Source organism: Salvia splendens, chromosome 10, assembly GCF_004379255.2.
Source record: "Salvia splendens isolate huo1 chromosome 10, SspV2, whole genome shotgun sequence".
Lineage (NCBI taxonomy): Eukaryota > Viridiplantae > Streptophyta > Magnoliopsida > Lamiales > Lamiaceae > Salvia > Salvia splendens.
In genome coordinates, this window is record NC_056041.1 from 11,845,868 (window position 1) to 11,868,841 (window position 22,974).

Here is a 22,974-nt window from a genome sequence, read left to right on the forward strand (position 1 = left end):
AACCCCTGATTCACTTGCTCAAAACCCTACTCCAAGTCAGCAACGAACTCAGGAACAGCCGGAAACGTCAAGACGAGAACGGACTCAGGAGCAACCGGAAACGTCAAGACAAGGACGGACTGAAGTTCGTAGAGGAGCTGTGATTATGAGTGAGCAAGATCAACAAATGCTTCGTGAAGAGACTCTTCGCCGCCGAGGTGCTAGAGCTTCCCGGGCTCAGGGAAGAGGCGGTAGGTCGATTAGAGCATCTCGTCGACCTGCTTATTCTTCAGCTGCCGAGAACGCCCGAACTCGGCTTCACGAGGATTTTGTGAATAGATGGCTCAACTTTAGCAACCAGGGACAGTAGAATAGTCCTTTGTAATGGCGTAACGCCTTCTCGTAGGGCAGCAGAATTGTATGCCGAACAAGTTTTAATAAATGAAATCTTCATTTTGCTTCTATCACTGCGTATTTACAGCTCAGCGAAAAAATTTCATCGTGCTCGTCCTCGGTCTTATGAAGTAAACTTCTTTGACCGGACTCGTCCTCGGTCTTATGAAGTAAGCTTCTTTGACCGGACTCGTCTTTGGTCTTATGAAGTAAACTTCTTTGACCGGACTTAGTCCTCGGTCTTATGAAATAAACTTCTTTGACCGGACTCGTCTTTGGTCTTATGAAGTAAACTTCTTTGACCGGACTCGTCTTTGGTCTTATGAAGTAAATTTCTTTGACCGGACTAAGCTTGTGTCCTAATTTGGCGAGTTTTATCGCTCGGATCGGACTTTCCCTTGTCCTAATTTGGCGAGTTTTATCGCGTGGATCGGACTTTCCCTTGTCCTAATTCGGCGAGTTTTATCGCGTGGATCGGACTTTCCCTTGTCCTAATTCGGCGAGTTTTATCGCGTGGATCGGACTTTCCCTTTGTTGCAGTTCGTTTCAGACGAACTGCTTGTTTCTTAAGCCGAATTGTGGTCTTGTATCCTCCTTAGAAGCTTGGACTCACAATCGTTGGCTTATTGTTGCAGTTCGTTTCAGACGAACTGCTTGTTTTTTAAGCTGAATTGTGGTCTTGTATCCTCCTTAGAAGCTTGGACTCACAATCGTTGGCTTATATATGTTCTAAAAAGGGGATCAGCCTTTGAAGAACAAGATACCTCAGTAACATTTGTAAGAGACGACACGCACATAGACAGACAAAACACACCTAGACAAGCAAGACGCACATAAACGAACGAGACGCACATAGACAAACAAAAAGCACATAGACAAAGTAAAAAAACAAAGAAAACACATACCTCTAGGACCGAACTAGACACAAGACGGACTGACCGGACTGTCTCTTACAAATGGAACTTCTTGAGGTTGGAAATGTGCCATGTTCGGGGTACTTGTTCTCCTGACATGTGAGTCAATTTGTAAGACCCTTTGCCGAGGACTTCTGACACCCGATATGGACCTTCCCATGTGGGTTCGAGCTTGCCCAGCTTTTCTGCTCGGCTTACTTCGTTGTTTCTCAAGACAAGATCTCCCACTTGAAATTGCAGCTTTTTCACCCTTTGGTTATAATACCGGGCTACTTGCTCCTTGTACTTGGCTGCTTTTATGCATGCCAATTCTCTTCTTTCTTCGGCCAGATCTAGTTCGGCTCTCAGTCCGTCATCATTCATTTCTGAGGAGAAATTTAGAGTTCGGGGACTGGGTACGCCGATCTCAACCGGAATCACGGCTTCAGCGCCGTACACCAGACTGTACGGAGTTTCACCGTTGGAAGCTTTGGGTGTAGTTCGGTAGGACCATAGGACTTGAGGGAGATTTTCTACCCATTGTCCTTTGGCTTGTTCTAACCGAGCTTTCAACCCTTTCACCAAGATACGGTTTGTTACCTCCGTTTGTCCGTTTGCTTGTGGGTGGGAGACCGAAGTGAACCGCTGTTGAATATTCAGCTCTTGGCACCAATTCTTGAATGTCTTGTCGGTGAACTGAGTCCCGTTATCCGAAATGAGGATGTGGGGTAAGCCAAATCGGCACACTATGTTCTTCCAGACGAAATCCAATGCCTTCGAGCTCGTTATCGTAGCTAATGGTTCAGCTTCTACCCACTTTGTAAAGTAATCCACGGCAACGATAAGGAATTTCATTTGCCGAGGAGCTTGTGGTAGTGGTCCCACTATGTCTATGCCCCATTGCATAAAAGGCCAAGGGCTTTGCATAGCATATAGATCGGTCTGCGGCATCTTTGGGATATTTGCATGGATTTGGCACTTCGTGCATGTCTTGACGAGCTGCACTGCGTCTTGTACCAAAGTTGGCCAATAATACCCCCATCTCAGAACTTTTTTAGCTAAAGCTCTAGCTCCGATGTGGCTACCGCAAGATCCTTCATGAACTTCTCTAAGGATGTAGTCCGTCTCTTCTGGCCCTACACATCGCAATAACGGCTGAAGGTAGGACTTTCTGTATAGGACTCCTCCATGAAGTTCGTACCGAAGGGCTCGGCATGTGATTTTCCGAGCTTCTCTCTTATCCTCGGGCAGTCGTCCTTGATCTAGATACTGTAAGATCGGCGTCATCCAGTTCGGCGAGCTGGCTACTGAAAGTACCTCAGCTTCATCAATGCTTCTGTGCATCAATTCCTCCACCTTTGAACTTGGATATGAGGCTAACTTACTTAAAATATCTGCTCGGCTGTTTTCCGCTCTGGGAATGCGGATTATCCGAAAATAAGAGAAACTTCGGCTAATGCTTTGCGCTTTGTCCCAATATTTCCTCATCCTCTCATCACGGGCTTCACTTGTACCCAACATGTGATTCACTACGACTTGTGAATCACAATGGATTTTGAGAGACTTGATAAATAGACTTTGCGCTAGCTTGAGTCCGGCAAGGAGAGCTTCGTATTCGGCTTCATTATTAGTAGTTGGGAATAAGAACCGAAGTGAGTAAGTTACCTCGTGTCCGTCGGGAGCGATAAGTAAAATACCAGCTCCACTTCCCGTTTTATTCGAAGCTCCATCTACGAATCCGCTCCAGCAGTCCGGTGGCTCTACTTCGGATTCCAGGGGCTGTGCTAGTTCGGCATTGGTAGAATTTTTCTGTTCGGCAATGACAGGGATTGCTTGATCGAACTTTGCTTCTGCAAGAAAATCTGCCAAGGCTTGTCCCTTGATGGCTTTCCGAGGTAGGTATTCGATTGAGTGTTCTCCCAACTCTATGGCCCATTTGGCGATTCTGCCTGATGCTTCTGGCTTGGTCAAAACTTGCCGAAGTGGAAGATCGGTTAAGACGCATACCTTGTGAGCATAGAAATATGGCCGCAGTCTCCTTGCTGCATTTACTAATGCCAGAGCAATTTTTTCCAGAGGTTGATACCTTGTTTCTGGACCTCTTAATGCTCGGCTTGTAAAGTAGATGGGAAGCTGCTTTAGGCCTTCTTCTCGTACAAGCACCGTGCTAATGGTCTGATCCGATGCCGCTAAGTATAAGAATATCACTTCAGCATCTGTTGGAGCAGAGAGAATAGGAAGCTCGGCTAAATAACTTTTGAGCTCGTCAAAAGCCTTTTTCTGCTCGACTCCCCACTCAAACTTTGGTGCCTTCTTTAACACTTTGAAGAATGGCATTTGCTTTTCGGCTGCTTGGGAAAGGAATCTATTCAGTGCGGCTAGACATCCAGTTAGCCTTTGCACATCATGTATGGACTTCGGCATTGCCATGTTCTGAACAACTTGAACTTTTAGCGGATTTGCCTTGAGTCCTTCCTTTGAAACCCAACAACCTAGAAACTTTCCCGAATCTACCAAAAAGGTACATTTTTGGGGATTGAGTTTGAGGTTGGCTTTTCGGAGCACGTCGAGAGTGGACTTGAGATTGTCTTCGTACTCCGAAGTGCTTCTGCTTTTAACGACTATGTCGTCAACATACACTTCAACCTCCTTTCCGATCAAATGCCGAAAAAGCTTATCTACCATCCTTTGATATGTGGCTCCGACATTCTTTAAACCGAACGGCATCTTTTTATAAGCAAAGATGCCGAAGTCAGTAATGAAAGCCATTTTTGGAGCATCATTCTCATCCATTAAGACTTGGTGGTAGCCTTTGTATAAATCAAGAAAACAGAAAATTTCGAAGCCGATCAAAGCTTCTACTTTTTTGTCTATGTTCGGAAGGGGATAGCAATCTTTAAGACAGTGCTTGTTTAGATCGGTAAAATCTATGCACATCCGCCATCCTCCTTTTTTCTTGATCATCACAGGATTGGCCACCCAAGAGGGATATTTCACCTCGAATAATACATCCGCTTTCAGTAATTGGCGGACTTCGTCATGGATGACTTGATTTCTTTCTGCCGCAAAGAGTCTTTGCTTCTGTTTTATAGGCCGGACTGATGGATCAATATTTAACCGATGAGTGATTACCTCAGAGGGCACTCCGGTCATGTCCAACGGAGACCATGCAAAGACATCTTTGTACTCCTTGAGGAGCTGGATGGTCTTTTCCCGGAGTAGAGGCGTTCCCGCGAAACCGATCTTGACCGTTCTGGATGGATCATCTTCGTATAACTGAACGGTCATTGAGTTCGGCTCTGGTGTGACTTCGGTCATTTCGCTTGCCTCTGACTCCGGCTGTTGTGATTGCTATGCTTGATGATGCCGATCTGATTGCTCGGCACTTTTAAGCGCAATCTGCAGACACTCTTTTGCTCTCTTTTGATCACCTCGGATGACCGCTATCCCCCCTTTAGTGGGGAGCTTGATGGTGAGATGATAAGTAGAGCAAACGGCCCGAACTGCGTTGAGCCAGTCTCTTCCCAGGATGATGTTGTACGGAGACCGAGCTTTTACCACAAAGAACTCGATCATCGTACTGGAGCTTGTAGGCGCTTTTCCCACCGTGATCGGAAGGCTGATAATACCTTCAGGGCGGGTGTCCTCCTGGGCGAAACTTTTCAGAGGAAGTGGTGCCGGACTAAGCCGAGCTGGATCCACTTCTAGTTTATCGAAACATTCTTTAAAAAGAATGCTGACTGATGCTCCTGTATCCACAAACACTCTGTGGATCAGTTTGTTTGCCACTCCGGCTTGGATGACAATAGCGTCTTGATGAGGAGAGATGGCCGGGACGGGATCTGCATCTGAAAATGTAATCACTTCGTCCTGCTTCAGCCTTTTATGCGTTGGCTCCTCTCGATTGAAGCCTCTGCGCTCTGACTTCAGGGACGATTTAGTCTTCCCGGCAGGGAGAGCATCAATAGTCAGGATTACTCCATCATACTGCTGCTCGTCATCGTCTTCGGGATCCTGTTGCCTTTTCGGATCCTGAGGAGCGCAGTTCGCACCTCTCTGCTTTTTGTTCTTTTTCGGCTACTTGCTTTGGTATTTTTTTAATGTCCCTGCTTTCACAAGAGCATCAATACCTGCAGCCAAATGTCGGCACTCCTCGGTATCGTGACCGTGGTCTTGATGGAAGGAGCAATATTGATCCTGAGGTCGACGCGCGGCCGATTTCGTCATCCGCTTTGGTTTTTCGAACATATCGGAATGCAGTTCGAAAATTTCCGCTCTTGACTTGTTCAATGGTACGAACTGAGCGGGCGGCTTCTCAGGATTGAGACGTGGCCCCAATCGGTCTTGCACCGGAGTCCTTTGAATCCTTTCAAAAGGAGTTCGGCGAGGATGTCCCTGATCGCCAAAAGGAGTTCGGCGAGTTTGTCCCTGATCGCTGTGATCGGGCTTCCTCCTGTCTCCTCGGGATGAGCTGTCTAAAGACCGTTTGCGACGGTCTGCCTCATCGGCACGGGAGAACTGGTCCGCAATGTCCCACATCTGTTGAGCTGTTTGCGGACTGCATTCCACGAGCTTTCTGTAGAGAGCTCCGGGCAGGATTCCATTTTGGAATGCCGAAATGACAAGTAGATCATTGAGATCATCTACTTGTAGGCATTCCTTGTGGAATCTCGTCATAAAGTCGCTGATCTTTTCGTCGCGACCTTGACGTATAGAAAGCAGCTGAGCCGAAGTGATTCGGGCTTCCGCTTTCTGAAAGAACCTCCTGTGGAAAGCATCCATTAGATCTCGGTAAGATCTAATGCTGCCTTGGGGGAGGCTATCGAACCACCTTCTTGCGTTCCCGATAAGCAGCTCGGGAAACAGCTTGCACATGTGGACCTCATTGAGACCCTGGTTCGCCATGTTATACTGATAGCGTCCCAGGAAGTCATGAGGATTCACCAACCCGTCATAAGTCATCGACGGAGTTCGGTAGTTCTGTGGAAGGGGAGTTCGGGTGATATCGTCCGAGAACGGAGTCTTCAAAGCTCCGTACATGGCGAACCCGACATCTCTTCGGTATGGAGGAGATGGAGATCTCCTGTGATTCCGGTACCGAGGATGAACAGGAACATGTCGGGGTTGAGGATTCTTCTTCCTGGAAGACACGGCACTACTGCGGTAGTGACTTTCATGTCTGGATGAGGAAGGAGAATCCACCGTTTTCGTCTTCGGTTCTTGGCTCTTTTGCAGGAAGGCTAAGAACTCATCCTGCTTCTCAGCCAAGAACAGCTTGACAGCCTCATTCAAATCAGGCTGCTGGGAAGACTCGGTGTGTGGACCTTTTGAGCGGCTTGTTCCTTCATCGTGAAAACTGGAAGTAGATGTCTCCCGAGGCTGTTTTCCGGACCTGCGGGCTGGACTAGCTTCCTCATGGTTTTCACGAACGGTATTACGGGTAGTATGTGATCTGGTATGCATTTTTTTGGGGTGGAAAAAGGGTCAAAAATTCGCTTTATCACAAATTTGGTTCTCTGTTTCCCACAGACGGCGCCAGTGATGGTTTGGCGAATTTTTGATGGTGATGAATGCAGGAAAATGCAGATCACGACACAGAGATTTACGTGGTTCGATTTACTGAGGTAAATCTACGTCCACGGGAAGAAAAGAGGGCAGAGTTGTATTGCTTGATCTGTTTTCTACAGCTTACAATACAGACTTGCTATTTGATATTTTATCTCTAGAGAACTTAACCCTTCTTTATCTGATCTGAGTTCTATTTATACATTGAACTAAGATCGTGGCTTGCATCACCACTAATGATGGTTGTGAATGTCGTGGAGGTCATGGAGATCCTGCATGGGTCCACTATCCTGCATGAGATCCTGCATGAGTCCACTATCTCTGTGCTTGGTCCACTATCCTGCATGTGATCCTGCATGAGTTGACTATCTTCCAGTTCGGTCGAATACTGAGACCGAACTGCTGAACTATTGCCGAGTAGCTTTTGCCGATCTGAGAGTGGAGCTTGATTGGTCGGCTTTTACCGAGCTGTGGGCTGGGGCCGAACTCTTTGGTAATGCCGAACTGATACTCTTCGTTGGGCTTTGGGCTGATGGGCCGTCACTGCTATTGGGCTTGTTTAGTCCGTACCCCATCAGTAGCATATATAGTCGGCTCTATTAAATTCCTTAAATTTGTGACTTCACATTTTTATATGATCTAATTGGTTTGAACCCAACATTTTCGCATTTGACAAACAAACATTAAAAAAATAGAAACCAGTTGTTGAGGAGCTATCTATACCTATTCAAAGATGATGGAATCATGTTTAGTTATCTCTTGCACTCCACAAGATTAGACCACATAAATTGAGACGGCTATTCTCCAATTACACGATAATCTTAAATATTTGGGGCTTAACCACTCTTACATGATTGAGTCGACATTTGTAAAATATAATTAATTGTTTTGTTCAAGTGTCCAGTGATTTGTGGTAATGATAGTAAGATGGCCTACCCATGTATTTGTCCAATCAAATTATTTTATTTACACAAATTCAAATGTTTCTTTTATGTTTGTGGCGTGGAAGTAATTTTATTCATTTAATTTGACTCGAGGCAAATGTACATGAAAGTTGAAAAATTGGAGGGTTGCTTCCCATCTTTAATGCTTATATTAGTATTCAAACATATATTGCAGTTGAGATTGAGAGTTATCATGGCAATTATTGGTTACAAGAATTTTGTGCATTCACAATACAAGACATATTCCTACTATTTTCTTAATTATTCACGAGTCACGTAGCTATTTTTCTCTATAAAGTTTTAACACACGATAGAAGGTCATATTATTTTTATCACCCACTTATCATTACTAAATACTAATGAGTCGCATTTCTTATTATTTTAATTTTTGTTATTTCATACTACGATTTTCAATTTTATTTTAGAACACATCAAATAAAATTGTCATTTTCTTTTGGTAAAAAAGGGTTGCAATTAGATTAAGTTACACGAAGACAGCGATTTGATCTCAATCATGCCAAAATTAAATTCGCTTAAAGTTAAAAACGGTCTGATTGAATAATATTTTACTAGTAGTAGTAGTATATATATATATATATATATATATATATATATATAACTTAAAAAGGTACAACGAAAAGAACTAGCATTTGTATTACTCAAATAAATTATATTCAAAACAAAAAAGAGTAATTAATTAAGTTGTGGTCGGTACCTCCTTTTCCGTGTATGAGGTATTGATAGATGTAATTAATCTTTTGTAAATGATAATCATAAAGTTTCAATCTAAAGCGAATGAATAGTAAATAAGAAGTTGGTCAGATTCATTGCTTAATCACATGCCCGTATTGTTGGAAGTCATTTTCTATGAAACGCTACGTGGAATTGTACTTCTCATTATTTAACGTTTTTTAATATTATATCAGTATCACCATTAGAAGAACACTTTTTAAATTTCGATTTTAATAATTTTTTATTGATAAAAAGCGACTTAAAAAAATTATAGTATGAATTTATAAATCGTGATAAGCAAACTACTAATTAAAATCAAAATAAAATGCTAAAAGAATACGCTGATTAGATATAAAAAATTCTAAATAAATAATAAAACTAGAACAAATTAATTAGAAGTTCCTTCCACAAAAAACAAAAAATAAAAATGTCAGTACGAAATATTGAAGAATAAAATCTGAGTGGGCCAGCTGGCAACATGTCATCCACTTGGAAAATATCCTGATATGAGTAATTTATTGATTAAGTAAGAAAAAGAAAAAAAGCTACCAAATGAAATACTACTACTATATAGAATGTTATCATAAGAGAATAAATAAAATCATTTAAGGCCTGCTTAGTTACTTATTTACATGAGGTGATAAACAGTAGTGCAATAATGTTTTCTCTTTTTTTAGTCGAACAATCAAACGTGACATGGTTCATGGCCATGGGACAACTACTTTTTGTTGTCTACTACTACTATGGTACACACACTTAATATTACTATGTAGTAAATGACATAAATTTAATAGCCGTATCACGTTGCATTCTAATTCAAGACTTTTGATTGATATTTTCGAGTTCAAGACTTTTGATATCAAATATCAATCATTCTATCATTATACCAATACAATTACATCATGACAGCTTTTCTTGTTTTGAGAGCAATCAACTAGTCTATTCTTCCATGTGCAAACAATGAAAAATTTTAGTATTATCAGATGATGGAAGACTTCAAGGCACCCTAGCAAAGGGTCGGTGCTAGAACCTCACACCGGATCTCTTGAGTAATACTAGCTTGAATGGAATTTGGGATTATTTGTGACCACAGAAAATGCAAAAAAGGTTAGCCAAGTTTAGTGGCGTATCCAAGATTCGAAAATGGAAGGGGCGGACATGACTATTTTTTTGGTCTTCAGGCAACATTGGAGGCAAACAAAGGGACGGACATGAAAATTTTACATCCAGATAAAAGAAAATTGGGGCGGTCAATGGCTCCCAACCCCCTTGACCCGCCACTGGCCAAGTTGATACTTAGTTTTCCTAAGGCCATCCACAACGCTGTTCCTATACCGTTCCTATACCGTTCCTTAAACCACTATTTGAGGGCCCCACTGTACTTTTTTACTCCATTCCTTAACTAAGGAACGGAACCTGCAACCCTCCGTTCCTTAACCGTTCCTTAACCGTTCCTTAAATTACTATTCATTCTATTTCAATTTTTATTTTTATTTCCAACTAAATTAAATTAAATAAACACACTTTATTAAAAAACAAACATACTTTATTAAAAAACAAACATACTTTATTAAAAAACACACAATATTAAAAAAAATTACAACTTAAACTTAAAAAAATTAAAAAAAAACACACAATTCAAATCCTAAAAAAATAAAAAACACACAATAAAAAACACACAATTAAACGTGGGAAAATAAAAAAACTACTCCGCCGGCGAATCATCCTCCGGAGGCGGTCGAGGTTTAGGGGGAGGGGGAAGACCAAGTAGTCCTGCCATATGCACAATTCCGTTCCACCAGGCCGTGTATTGGGCGTACGAGAAGCGGGAAGTGTCCGCCATTGTGGCGGTTATGTACGCCACCATAAGTGTGTTCGAGCCTCCTTGTGAGCCCGATCCCGAGGCCGACTGGCTTGATTCTCCTCGGCCCTTCCTCGCTCTAGCCGCTTTCGCCGCCTTCGTCCCTTGCGGACGACGGCGCCCACGGCTAGATCCCTCGTACTCGGCGGCCGTAACCCCAACCTCCTGCGTGCCACGATCACTGGGCGCATCGGTGTCACCAGACGAGTACTGTGCTTCGTCCGCTTTGAGGTTGATCCCGAGCTGGAGCGGACACCACCGGCCCACCTTTCCTCGTCCTTGACGAGCTGCCAAATATCAACATATTTGAACTGTACACCGGTGTCCTGGTGGAAGGCGCGCAAAGCCGCCCTCAGTATGTCGGCGCCCGAAGCTCCGCTTTGGTAGTGCGCCGCTTCGGTGGAGTAGATCCCGCAGAATTTTTTGACCTGTAAATCGACTCGGCCAAAGTGAGCACGAAGCATTGTATATTTGCGCTTCCGGGCCCCTTTCGGCTTAGTCTCGTGGTAGACATCACGGACCTTTTCCCAGAAGCACTTGGCGGCTTGTTGGTTGCCGACGATGGGATCATATGAGACGGTGAGCCAGGCGGTGTACACCGCCTTTGTTTCTTCGTTGGTGTAGGGATGCCGGCCCAGATCCTCCGGCTCCTCCTCCTCATCCTCCTCGGGTGCCTCAGACGCAGCCCTGTAGCTTCCACCGCCTCGGCCTCCTCCCTGAGTGGGTTCAACGGGGATATCCTCCCGAATCTGGGACAAACCCTGGGAAAGCTGCGAGCGGGAGCCTCGAGCGTAGGCATCCACATCGAAAGTGGGTGGTTGGTACCCACCCGGCGTCGCCGACCCCTGCGTGCCCGGCGTCGATGACCCAGAACCACCAAGTGTGTTGTACATGGTCTCCCAATCGCCGAACGCGTTGAGATCCCACCCTCCGGCGCCGCCACCACCGTAATTGCCGTCGCCGGACATTTTTTGAAGAGATAGAATATGAAAATTGGAGAGAAATTGATGTTGATGTAGGAAGAATAGATGTGTAGTTGTGTATAAAATGAATGAATTAGGTGTATTTATAGAATAAGAAAATAAAAATAAAAATTTAAAAAATTAAGAAAAAGTTAAAAAAAACGGTAATGTTACCGTTTAAAATTTTTTTTTTTTTAAAAATTCGATTTTTATATAAAAAAAAATAATTATTGCGTCATTGCTGACGTGTCCCACTCGCGGGCCGGCGAGTGGGAAGCACGCATGCACGGGGATCGGCCACGTCGCCCAGGCGCGTAGCGGCTTGTTCCGTGCCGCGTTACGTGCCGTCGGCACCCGGCACGGAATGGGAACGGGACGGGAGCGGAATGCAGCGCCGCAACGCGTTCCGCGGCGAAACCGTTCCGGCGGAACGGCACGCGGAACGCCGGCGGCACGCGTTACGGGTGCTCTAAGGTGTTTGTTACTTCGTTCTTAACCTAATCGCTTGTTTAGCTTTTGAGATTATTCTGTTATTTTAATTTGATGCCTTATTGTGTTTAGTGGTGTTTTTGAGTGTGTGATTCTACAATTTGTTTACTAAGTTTTTGTTTTGTGGTGAGTATTTTGTTTTTTTTGTTTTGTGGTGAGTATTTTGGCTCGAGCCTAGTAGAAGATTTTCACAAAATTAGAAAGTTTGAGTGGCCATTTTGTGAAGATGGAATAAAAAATGAAGTTGGCTAGTGTTTCCATTTCCTATCCAATCAATGGGTGCATCGCCAATCCACCAACCAAATGTGGACAAATGGAATTTTGAAACATGTACAAATAGAAAGAGTGCAATGATGCATTGTACCTCCATCAGAGAGTAATGGATGGCTTCCACTAGTTAGGAAATGAGAAACACCTGTCGTCCCCTGCGCAGAAAATGTTGTACAATGGACCACAATGTACCATATGTACCACTAAGGGCACCCGCAATGGGGCGTCCGATGGCACGCCCGATGGCGTCCATCGTCCTTGGCCGCGGACGATGCCCACATTGTGGGTGTCCGCCATCGTCTGCGCCCTACGTCCGCGCCCGATGCATCGTCCGCGCCTTACGTTGCGGACGATGGCCTATCGTCCGCGCCATTGTGGGCTCGGCGGACGTTGGCGCGGACGATAGGCCATCGACCGCGACATCGGGCGCCCCATTGCGGGATCGGCGGACGATGGTCGCGGACGATGGCACGCGTTTTTTATTTTTTGTATAAATACCCCTACCCCACCTTCATTTGTAACGTTTCATTTCACGATTTCACTCTCGAAACTCACATTTTTATTATTACTAAGAAATGGATTCAAGTCCCAAGAGTCCGATGTTTGGGGAGGCGCGTTGACCGGGTACAGAACCCGCCGAATATCGGCCGTTTGACGCCAACACGCAGTACGATCCCGAATTCAGCACGAAATCGTACGGTTTGTCTGACATGGAGCCGTCACCAAACCGACCCGTCTCCCCCTCCTGCCGCGCCGCCGCCGCCGACGCCACCCCTTCCGCCCCCGCCAAAAAGAAGCGGACCCGGCACCGCGCGCAGAAGTTGCCACCTCCGGGAAATTGTGAAGAGTACGCCCCCCGACCGTACGAACTACCAGCCGGAAGAAACCCTCATATTGACAAGTTGTTGGGTGGACATATCGGAGGACCCGATATTCGCGAACAACCAGAGGCAGGTGGCGTACTGGGAGCGCATCGCCGAGCGCGTACAAGCGCCAACGGGAGCAGCTCCGCAAGCACTGGGACCAGGTGAAGAAGCAAATCAACCTGTTCTCGTCGGAGTACGAGAAGTGAACGAGGGAGCCGGGGAGCGGCGAGAGCTTGAGCGATGTGCGCTCCAAAGCGTTGTTGTCGTACCAGTCCCTATACGGCGAGTTCAAGCACGAGGCCATCTGGGCGCTCTTGAGGGACAAGCAGAAGTTCCAAGGCGGGATTCTGCACACCGGGGCGACAAAGAAGACGAAGACCGCCGAAGCTGGTGGTTACACGAGCAGCGAAAGCGGAACTCGTCCAGTGGACCTCAACCGGACGTATGAGGACATTGAGAGTTCCGGCACACCGATGTCCTCCATGCGTCTCATAGGCGTCAAGACTGCGAAGGCCAAGGGGAAGGCGGCGGCGACATCATCCTCGACCGCCGCTGCCCCATTGCCGATCCCGGTCCCGCTCCCGACCCCGAACCCGACGGCCGCCGCGTACGAGCAGTTGGCAACAGCCTCGATGGCGAAGACGTTGTTGCAGACCCTCAAGAAGTGTACGGACCCCGACGAAGCCGAATATCTCCGGGGGTTGATCGATGAGCTGCGCCGGAAGTTGGGAATTGCGTAGATTAGCCAACTTGAATTGTGTAACTTTTGTTTAATGAATGCAAACTTCGCCGGTTTTTAGTTAATCGTTGTGTTTTTTAATGTAGTTTGCATTACATATTTGAAAACATTTAAATTAATTAACAAAACAATAGTATAACATATAGAGCGCGCCTTTAGGGCGCCCCATTGTAGGTGGGGGTAGGAGAATAAAACTGATGACGTGTCGCGCCTTAGGACGCCCCATTGCTAATGGCCTAATACAAATAATACTACTGTATTAATTTCACATATACTATATCTTCACATTTATTGTTACGCTTCACCAGTGTCGCATGATAACGAATTTCTCAATTTCAACCCCCTCCACTAATGTGGATCAAGCAATCATAATTCTACTATTATATGGAGTAATTTGTATGTATATCTCAAAATTTTTTATTCATATTTTATTTCAATCTTAAACAAATTAGTTATATACATAAATTGTTTTTCAAAATATAATTAAAAAATAATTTCATCATGCTAAAAATTAAAAAAAAAACAACAAAATTGAAATACTAATAATACTTCCTCCGTTTCATCGTAGTTTAGGGGTATCTTTTAGGCACATAACATAAATTACGTAATGATTGTTTATCGGTAAAATGGAAAAAAATGTAATAATTGAATAGATAATAAAGAAGAAAAGAGAACAGAATACATCAACAAAAAAAAGGTATAAAAGAGATTAAAATAATAAATATAAAATATGTTAAGTATTTGCTATCAAGGGAAGAATTACAGTAGAATGTCTAAAAAATGAATACGGATTCTGCTACAGTGGGACAAAAAATATCATCTTGATTAATGATGATCAACATACGAGAAGGACTAGTATTGTTATATGTTACTTTATAAAATCGTGTCGATGGGGGAGAAAGGGAATATTTTATAGAAATATTACATAAATGGTTGTTTTATACTACTAAAGAGCAGTACTTACTTTTTTTATGGGAAAATTAAATATCATGCAAAAATCAATAATCTAGCTTCTTCTTCTTCTTCTAGTATACATAGACTATAACCAATTCTTTCACTTGGGTGATTTCATACTACCAATATGCTACTACTAAGCCAGCTTAAGCACGTTTGTTAGCTGTACTTTTTCAGTAATTAGTGTATTTTGCTCATTTTTCATCTATTTCATGACATGGGTTTTGCTTATCTACCTGCATTTACAAACTTGGACTAACCTCCAAACGTAGTGTTGGTTGGTTCAAATATAGTACAAGGACGCCCAACCAATTTTCATAGTGTTGATGAAAAATGAAAAGGAGAATAATTGAATCATGTAATGGAATTTATTATATATTGGTTGATGGTCCACAAAGGGTAATGATAATTTATCTAACTCCCACCTAATTATTTTTGCCTTAGGATGAAGCATCCTTACTTGTGTGGTCACTCCACATATTTATGTGGGTAAACCTTACTCTTTTAAATGGAAGAGAGGCCTCCATTCTTTATCATTTGCATGTACTAAAAGGGTATAATGGTTAATCAATATCACAGACACACAACTATCCCATCCATCTTCATTACACGCCTTACATGTAATATATATATCTCGTGAAATCGCTCTATTTAGGTCCACCCATTTTCTCCACGCACAATAAAGGTAGGAAGGAATATTTTCCTATTTCGATCCTCTTTTGTCTTTTCTTTTTCCAATCCTCTTTTATTCATCTTCAGAATATTATTTTTATATATATGTATATTAGCAGCTACATTTCGATGACCAACGCATGAAAAAATGTTTTGAGTTGAATTGGGAAGTACCAAGTGCAACAAACACGATATTTAAACTTTCCTCAACTGGTAGCTAGTAAGAAATCAAGATTTGAACTTACATAATAATCCACATAAGTTTTCCCACGCAGACAGCAGGAAACATCCACAAGCATATGAGAAAATGGTCTTTGTAGAATATTGTATATTTTGCTAAATTTCAGCCCCAACAAAAAACTCAGTTTCTTGAATGTGTTTTTGCAAATTAACATTACCCATACACAAGATTATGTAGTTCTTTTACAGCCTGATAAGTCAAAATTTTCAAGTTAAAGTCGAAGTAAGGGCCAAAATCCAGATTTTGTCCGTAGACCTCTATAATCCAGACGCAATGTAAATGAAGCTCATCCCCATAACCTACTAAGTAAACTTTTCTTGTCTTTCTTCATCCTGTTCTCCAGTGACGGGAAGTCAATTGAATTGTAGGCGAGATCCATGATAACTGGATTGCGCGGGACTGCTTGAAAGGCAGGCGGGAAGACTGAGATATATGGGATTGATTTTGTGGTCGGGTCACCAACAGCAGATTCATAATTCTCCAGGTTCTCCATGAGCAGCTTTTCAAGCTGAAGCAAACAGAGTTAAAACATAGAAAAGAGTCATCTCAAGGTGGTGATAGTTATAGGAAAAAAAACAACCATCCCTAAATTGTATGACAGGTCCACTCAAACATGAGAAAACCCACTTCAGTCCGGACTCGGACCCATCCCAACCCATACTAGAGACCAGCCAAAGAAATTAATCCTTAACTTTTGCTCTCATAGTTGGTTATTGTTGTAGAATCACAACACAAACATTTTATTAAATATATTTAGACAATATGAACCTAGTTACTACTGGAATATATATGTGAATGGAAAGATTCTTGGGCGTGTTGGATATATCAGGTCCTATTTCCATCCCTAGTTGGTACCGAAATTGTCACAAAATTGCAGATGAAAAACTTAAGCTAAGCTAAAGACCAAGGATCACTTTTTCAGTTTTTGTTTTGTTTTGTTTATGGATGCAACACTGATCACGATCCAAATGTGCCATTGAATATGGAATCTCATTAATTCAGGGTTGCTGGAGATAGTAGGGTTAGGCAAATAACTAGGTGAGCTTATTGCGGGAAGTAATCAAAGAAACCAATATACTATTATGCTATATTGAAAATTTCAAGTTGCTAAAAGTTTAGTTTTCAACTAATTGATTTAACAAATTTCGTTCAGCTAAACATAGGCCAAAAGATAAACTCTCAAGTCCTCTGACCAACAAGCTAGCATAAAGAAGATATACCAGAATCTCAAATTCATTACTAGTTTCCAGATTAAAAGCCAAGGAAAGTTATGCTACATACCTTCTTATAATTTCCTGTTAATGAGATACTTGAGATCTTTTCAGAGAGATTTTCTGGAGCCTTCTCCTCCTCCATAACTCCTGTTGCATGTTCTATACAAATGTTGGATCGACAATCATTGTGAAGCATCTTCAGTTCCTTGATAGCAACCTGTAATAAATTAAATTGTGCTCAAGTCAGAAATGAAGTCCCAAAGTAGGGATTCAAATATGTGCATCTTACTAGATACAAGCAAATTGCACTGATCACATTGCAACGAAATGTTCTAATAAATTATGGACTGTAATTGGAAAACTGATATATTATCTAAGTTGGTCATCTTATGATTGAAGAACAGTGTTTCCATTTAACTGTAAGGAGTTTTGGATACAATGGAAGCACGACCAGTAAAGGTAACATATTGTCAGCTGGCAGTGAGGAGGAGTATACAGTATAGTGAGTTATAGAGAATGCAAGCACCTGATCAGTATTGGCCGAACTCTGAAGCTTCTTAAGAGCATCGTCAGTTAAGGAACGAGCTCTGCAGAACAAAGCATATGCTTCTACCCTCTTACCAGCCAAACTATAAGATTTTGCCAAGTAAAAGCACCTACAGGAAAGTGACGAATAGATCAATACCCAGAGGATGCCATTCACAGACAAAGTTGAGATGAGCATATACAGCAGGTTCGTTAACCAGGGATCTCGAAGATGCTGTGCAAAAAGATCTAGGTATACTATTTGTACCACATAAGAAACAAGTAAACAAGAAAAGCTAAATCTGGTGAATGAGATATGACTATTATCTCATAAGCCAATAAGTAACCAGGGATCTCGAAGATGCTATGCATAAAGATCTAGGTATACTTTTGTACCACATAAGAAACAAGTAAACAAGAAAAGCTAAATCTGGTGAATGAGGTATTACTACTATCTCATAAGCCAATAAGTACCCAACTACAAATGTGAAATGGTTTCATAAACAACAAATTTCTGAACTGCTAGAGTTGAGGGTGGTATAGTATTAGCATATTACAATTAAGTGGTGTATCATTTTTTACTTTATGCGGAGAGGCAGAAAAATTCTAGAATTAAAATTAATTTTCTGGCCACTGAAGTGGAACTAAAGCAGCATGAAACATAAGCCACTGGGAGAAAGAAGCAAATATGAACTCCAAAACATTACAAGCGCCAAACCTTTCTGCTCGGAAAACTAAACTTTTCAGTTCACATTCTTCAGTGAGAGCCACTTCTTCTGGTTTTCGGTCTCTACCCGAACTAACCAGATCAGAAAGATCAGCAGCATTCTATTTGAAGAAGCTGGTTAGCTTTATGAAACTTAATGCTAATACTAATATGAAGATAGTGTCAGTCTCTAGGTACTCTCACCTGTAGCAGGAGATCATATAGCCGGACAAGCTCTTCAGGTTTTGTAACCTTTTCATTTTTGTCATCACGAACCTTACTGAGCTTATTCTTTGCAATGTTCACAAGCAACTGATTACGCTCAATTGTTCTCTCTCCTAAGACAGCACCAATAGCTTTATCAAGGCCACTCAGGTCATCCTTAACGCTCTCAGAATTACCGGTGTTAGCCTACAGCAGAAAAATACTGTCAAACTCACCATATATACCCTAATTTATGTTTCCTTCTCTTTCAGGAAAAAAAATGACTTCTGCCAATATTCCGCCTCTATAATTCATAAAACTGTTTCTCATAGAAAGTATGTAGGGTAAACAGAAACTTCATAACTAAAGCCCAACTCACCAAGTCATTCCTTATGCAGCTCCTGGCTTCACTATAAGCAGCAAATATTTTGTCAAATATGGCTAGTTTTTTCTCTGCGGGTACTGAATCTGCTCCTGGACCATTAGTATCTTTCTCCAGTTCCTGGGCTGATCAAATAAAGTCAAGCAAGAAGGTTTGAGATATGGTATGTGCAAGTTTAAGAATTCACGAGAATAATCAAAGCAGTGACAGAACCAGGTAAAATCTAACTGCCATAATTGCTGCACATTCATAACAGAGCTATATAGCAAATGCAAATACATACAAATATGCAAGTATAAGCTGAGTTTCACAAATACAAAGCTAAAACTTGCAATATGAGTATTCACCTTTAAAAAACTGTGGCCGCCTAAGCTTAACCACAGCAGGAAATTTTAGAAAACCTAGGCTGATAAAATGGCTACTAAAAGATATAAAAGACATTGTGAGAGCAGTACTAGGAGCATCCAGTAACTAATTGAGTTATTGAACCCCAGGAAATATGATCATCCATAATTGCACAAAATACGATTATACGAGGGCTCACCATACCAGTCCCCAGTTGCATGACTTGGTCATGTTTATATAACAGCCAAACACACAACTCACTTTAGCCTTCCTATCATGCCATTATGCATCGAGCAGGAAAAGAAAGGTTGACGCAATTTGCAATTATAGCACTAACCCAATTTCTACAATATTGCAACTACATCATCATCTTTTAAGCTTTTGTAATACAACATCTACAGTTTTTGAAAAGAAGTCGTTTTCACAGTGCATGTAGTTAAAAAAAGTAAACTGCATTGTTGTAATTACAACATTTCCAAAGTCACGTTATAATTGCAATTTAGGGTAAAGGTTGTGTCATTTGCTGCAATTAACCCGAAAGGGAAATCAAAACATTATACATTTCTTGGACCATGGTAGAGCTAATGTACAGTGCAGTTCACCTTACTAAGGCATTTGCTCTAGTCCACTAAGATTTTTACACATTAACAAATCCTAACCAAGTTGGATGAGAACTTGGGAGGGCAGAACCACACCTAAAACACTATGAGCCACAGTCCTTATAATAAAAGGCATGTACCTTTCAGTATGGCAACCCGAATCTTTGCATTTGATATGGGAAATCTGTGACCAAGCCAATGAAATTCAGTCAACGATGCAGCCTGTTGAGAACGAGCTTCGGCCATGACCGCCTGGTGATGATGGAAAATTAAGATAAATTATCAATAACAATCCATGGAATAGGCAATGTAGCAAGGATAGAAAACTTGATACGGACAGAACACTCTGCTTTGAGAAGATTGTGGTGTGCTTCACTAGCAGTTATCAAATATATATTGTATGCTACCTCTACTTGATGAAATAGACTCACCTCTAATTTAGCCTTAAAAAGGTCCAGAGCAGGCCCTTCCATTTCTCCTATCTGGACTAGTTCAGAAGTCTTTATATTTGACTCCCCAACTTTGTGCAGACAATATCTTATGCTAGGCTCAAGTTCCTCAACCCGCTCCCGGCATAAAACTTGGTTCTCTAGATCTCCATACTTTCCAAGTTCCTCATAAACGGCCCTGTCAAAATGAAGCACGTTAGCCATCAACAAGTACTGCCTTTTCTGGGAAAGTTTAGATTTTTTAATGAAGCAGTACAAGTGATCAACTGCCATTAAGTTCACTTATTAGTCAAAAGAAGAGCCATTAATTTATTTTCTTTATCCAGAAACTCATTAGAGATAAAAATGTACCTGGCACTTTTGAAGCACTTAAGCGCAATGTCCCAGTGTTCATCTTGCTCAAATAACAAGCTCCCTTTCATATAAGAGGCATACGCCTGGATAATAAAGACCAAATAAAAAGGTTCTCCATAAGAAATGGCATAATTTGCATAAAACTCTAAGCATCCACAACAGACTAACTTTGAACACTGACCGAAAAACAAAATTACAAGAAATATTGTGAAAGGATCTATGTTCTACACTGCTTGGAAGAGAAACATAACAAGTGATTCCTAAAACTCAGGACATTACCAACTGAAGACATTTCACGATTTTTCCTGCCCTTTTTTTCTTATCCCAACTTCTTTTCTTAAAAGTGCTCAAACCTGATATACTAACTATTTGACCAATTTATCTTAAAATGTTCTTGAAACGGCTCGTGGAGCCACAAAACAAAAATATTCTATATCATATCTCCACAAGCTTTTTCATGTTTACAGAGAGTGATCAAAAGGAGAAAGAACTACTGGCTATATTTGCTACAAGACTGTTTTTCAATATCAACTTATCGAAAAGATGAAACATCTTTAAAGAAAACAGCCTAACTGAAGGCTAACGAGCCAAGAGTCACAGCAGTTGTACAGGATTCATTAATGTATCATTATAGTAGGAAAAAACAAAAAATCTGTGAAACGAAAAATCTGAAATTTAGTGGGAAAATATAATAATAGCATCAGAGTAAAAGATCTGATTCACACCTCAGCTTCCAGAGATGTCCTCGAGTCTCCCTTGATGGCACACAGCTCTTGAAACTGGGTAGCCCATTTTACGGCCTTCCTTAGCCTGCCAATGAGGTAGATCCTCTGACGAGCATTTGGGCCATCTGGTAAAGTTTTCTTTTCCATTGCATGGCTCCATGCTCTTTCAGCAGCATATAGAACCAAATGAAGAAACCTAGAACAAATTCCAAGAGCCTCATAAACTAAGAGAATATAGGGAGAAAATTAGTTTTCATTCAATGCTTGACGATGAACAAGAAAATGAAGGAGCACAAACTCATTTCTTTCCATGTTTATACTCCCTACGTCCTGTTAAGTGATTCAGATTCTTTTTTGGGATGATCCAAGATAAGTGGTAATTTCCTTTTTTGAGCAATAATCAACACTTTATTTCTATCTTACTTTATTCTCTACTTTATTCTTTATCCAAGTAACCAGCTAAACATTACTTTCATAAATGATGTGTAAAAAAAACGCCTCACTTAACAAGGGATGGACGGAGTAATGGAAAACTGCAGCATCTTAGATGCCGATAGGAGGATCAGCAAAGGTTTATGCAGACCCTTAGCTTGTTTATGATCTTAACTTCTTAACTATCAGTTCGATCATCAGTAATTGACTACTACTATTTTTATGGGCAGCATCCTATATCATGCAAGAAAAGTATCCACCTACTTCAGAATATATTTAAATCTAATGTTGAATGGAAAGTCATGAACATGCACAGCAACTGGCTGAACATCATATTTTTGAAAAGTGCTTTTCTTTTCGGCCAAAAATAAGTATGTATAACAATCAGCTCACTAAACAGGATCCACGATCCCAAGGGGATTGTCTCATTGAGAAAGGCAAGAGGACCTTCACACTACCTGACTTCAGTCACAGTAGATGATGATATGGCTCTCTTGGTATATTTTCCACGGCCATGGGTGAATTTCAAGGACTTGTACAATCTCCGCAAACGTGCAGTGCAGTACCTCCTGAGAATTCAAAATCAATATATCTCATGATTGATGATATCATCAATTTCAATACAAAAATGCTCAGAAACCTTCTTCCCAACCAAACAGGATGCCTCAAACAGGTACATTCCACAAGTAAACTGAATTCCAAACAAACACAAGTTAGCACTACCTGTAACGAGCGTAATCACCGAATCGCAATCCGTGCTGCATTTGTGCTGATTTCAGTAGCTGCAGCACTGGGAAATTCACAGCCAAAGTAAGGAAACTCATCCACACACACATAAACAAAATAAATCATACAGAAGGAGAGGGAAGCACCATTGATAGAGAATTTAGGGTTACTAATCTGATCCAAGGCGGATGAATTCTGATCAATTTCCATCCCAGCGACGTCGTCTCCCTTCGCCATAATTAAATTGGAGATTCGGTGGACGACTGAGACCGATTAATGGTTTATGGGAAAAGTGGGGCAAATGGTGGAATATTCCGGCAGAAGCTACGGTGTGTCGGTGGGTGCGGTAGCGGTAGCGGTAGCGGCAGCGGATTTGGGAAAGGGTTCAGTTTTGTAACGCTGAAGCTGATGACTTGATGTCTCCCTCTACTGTCGGGACGGGTCGGGTCGGGTCGGGTCGCAATTTGCTTTAGATAGAGAATTTGTTAATAGGATTATTAATTTTATGCATTTAAAACAATTTACATATGCTCGGTATTACATTGCCCCCTATATTAGCAATAATGAAAATGTGAAGAAAAAATGTCATCCAACTAAAAATTTCATAAATTTAATTTTGAACATCACTCTTTGCTTTCATCGTAACATTTCTTAACCAAATTTAACAGAAAGAGGGCAATCACATTTATTCCTACAAGATTTTTCAACAACAGTGGGATTTCATTTTATTTTAAGTGAAAATTGCATTAAAGT

At 41.7% G+C, this 22,974-nt stretch overlaps 1 protein-coding gene across 1 annotated transcript; it reads right to left on the reverse strand.

The window, feature by feature from the left end:
• Positions 1-15,619: 15,619 nt before the first annotated feature.
• LOC121750579 (signal recognition particle subunit SRP68-like) lies at positions 15,620-22,679 on the reverse strand. Its single transcript, XM_042145138.1, has 13 exons — positions 22,368-22,679; positions 22,219-22,285; positions 21,954-22,064; positions 21,064-21,259; positions 20,336-20,421; positions 19,967-20,162; positions 19,676-19,787; positions 18,589-18,716; positions 18,210-18,416; positions 18,018-18,127; positions 17,301-17,430; positions 16,842-16,991; positions 15,620-16,068 (listed from the first exon to the last, which is right to left on the reverse strand). Exons 1-13 carry the CDS (start codon positions 22,456-22,458, stop codon positions 15,847-15,849), a joined length of 1,806 nt encoding a protein of 601 aa, XP_042001072.1. The 5' UTR covers positions 22,459-22,679; the 3' UTR covers positions 15,620-15,846.
• Between the last annotated feature and the right edge of the window lie 295 nt (positions 22,680-22,974).

Excerpts from the sequence above, each read along its gene's own strand:
- LOC121750579 (XM_042145138.1), bottom strand. The coding sequence starts at position 22,458 with ATGGCGAAGGGAGACGACGTCGCTGGGATGGAAATTGATCAGAATTCA. Across the intron at positions 22,286-22,367 it reads CCCTAAATTCTCTATCAATG|TGCTGCAGCTACTGAAATCA; the intron begins GTGCTTCCCTCT and ends TGAATTTCCCAG. Across the intron at positions 18,717-19,675 it reads TCGGGTTGCCATACTGAAAG|CCCAGGAACTGGAGAAAGAT; the intron begins GTACATGCCTTT and ends TTATTTGATCAG.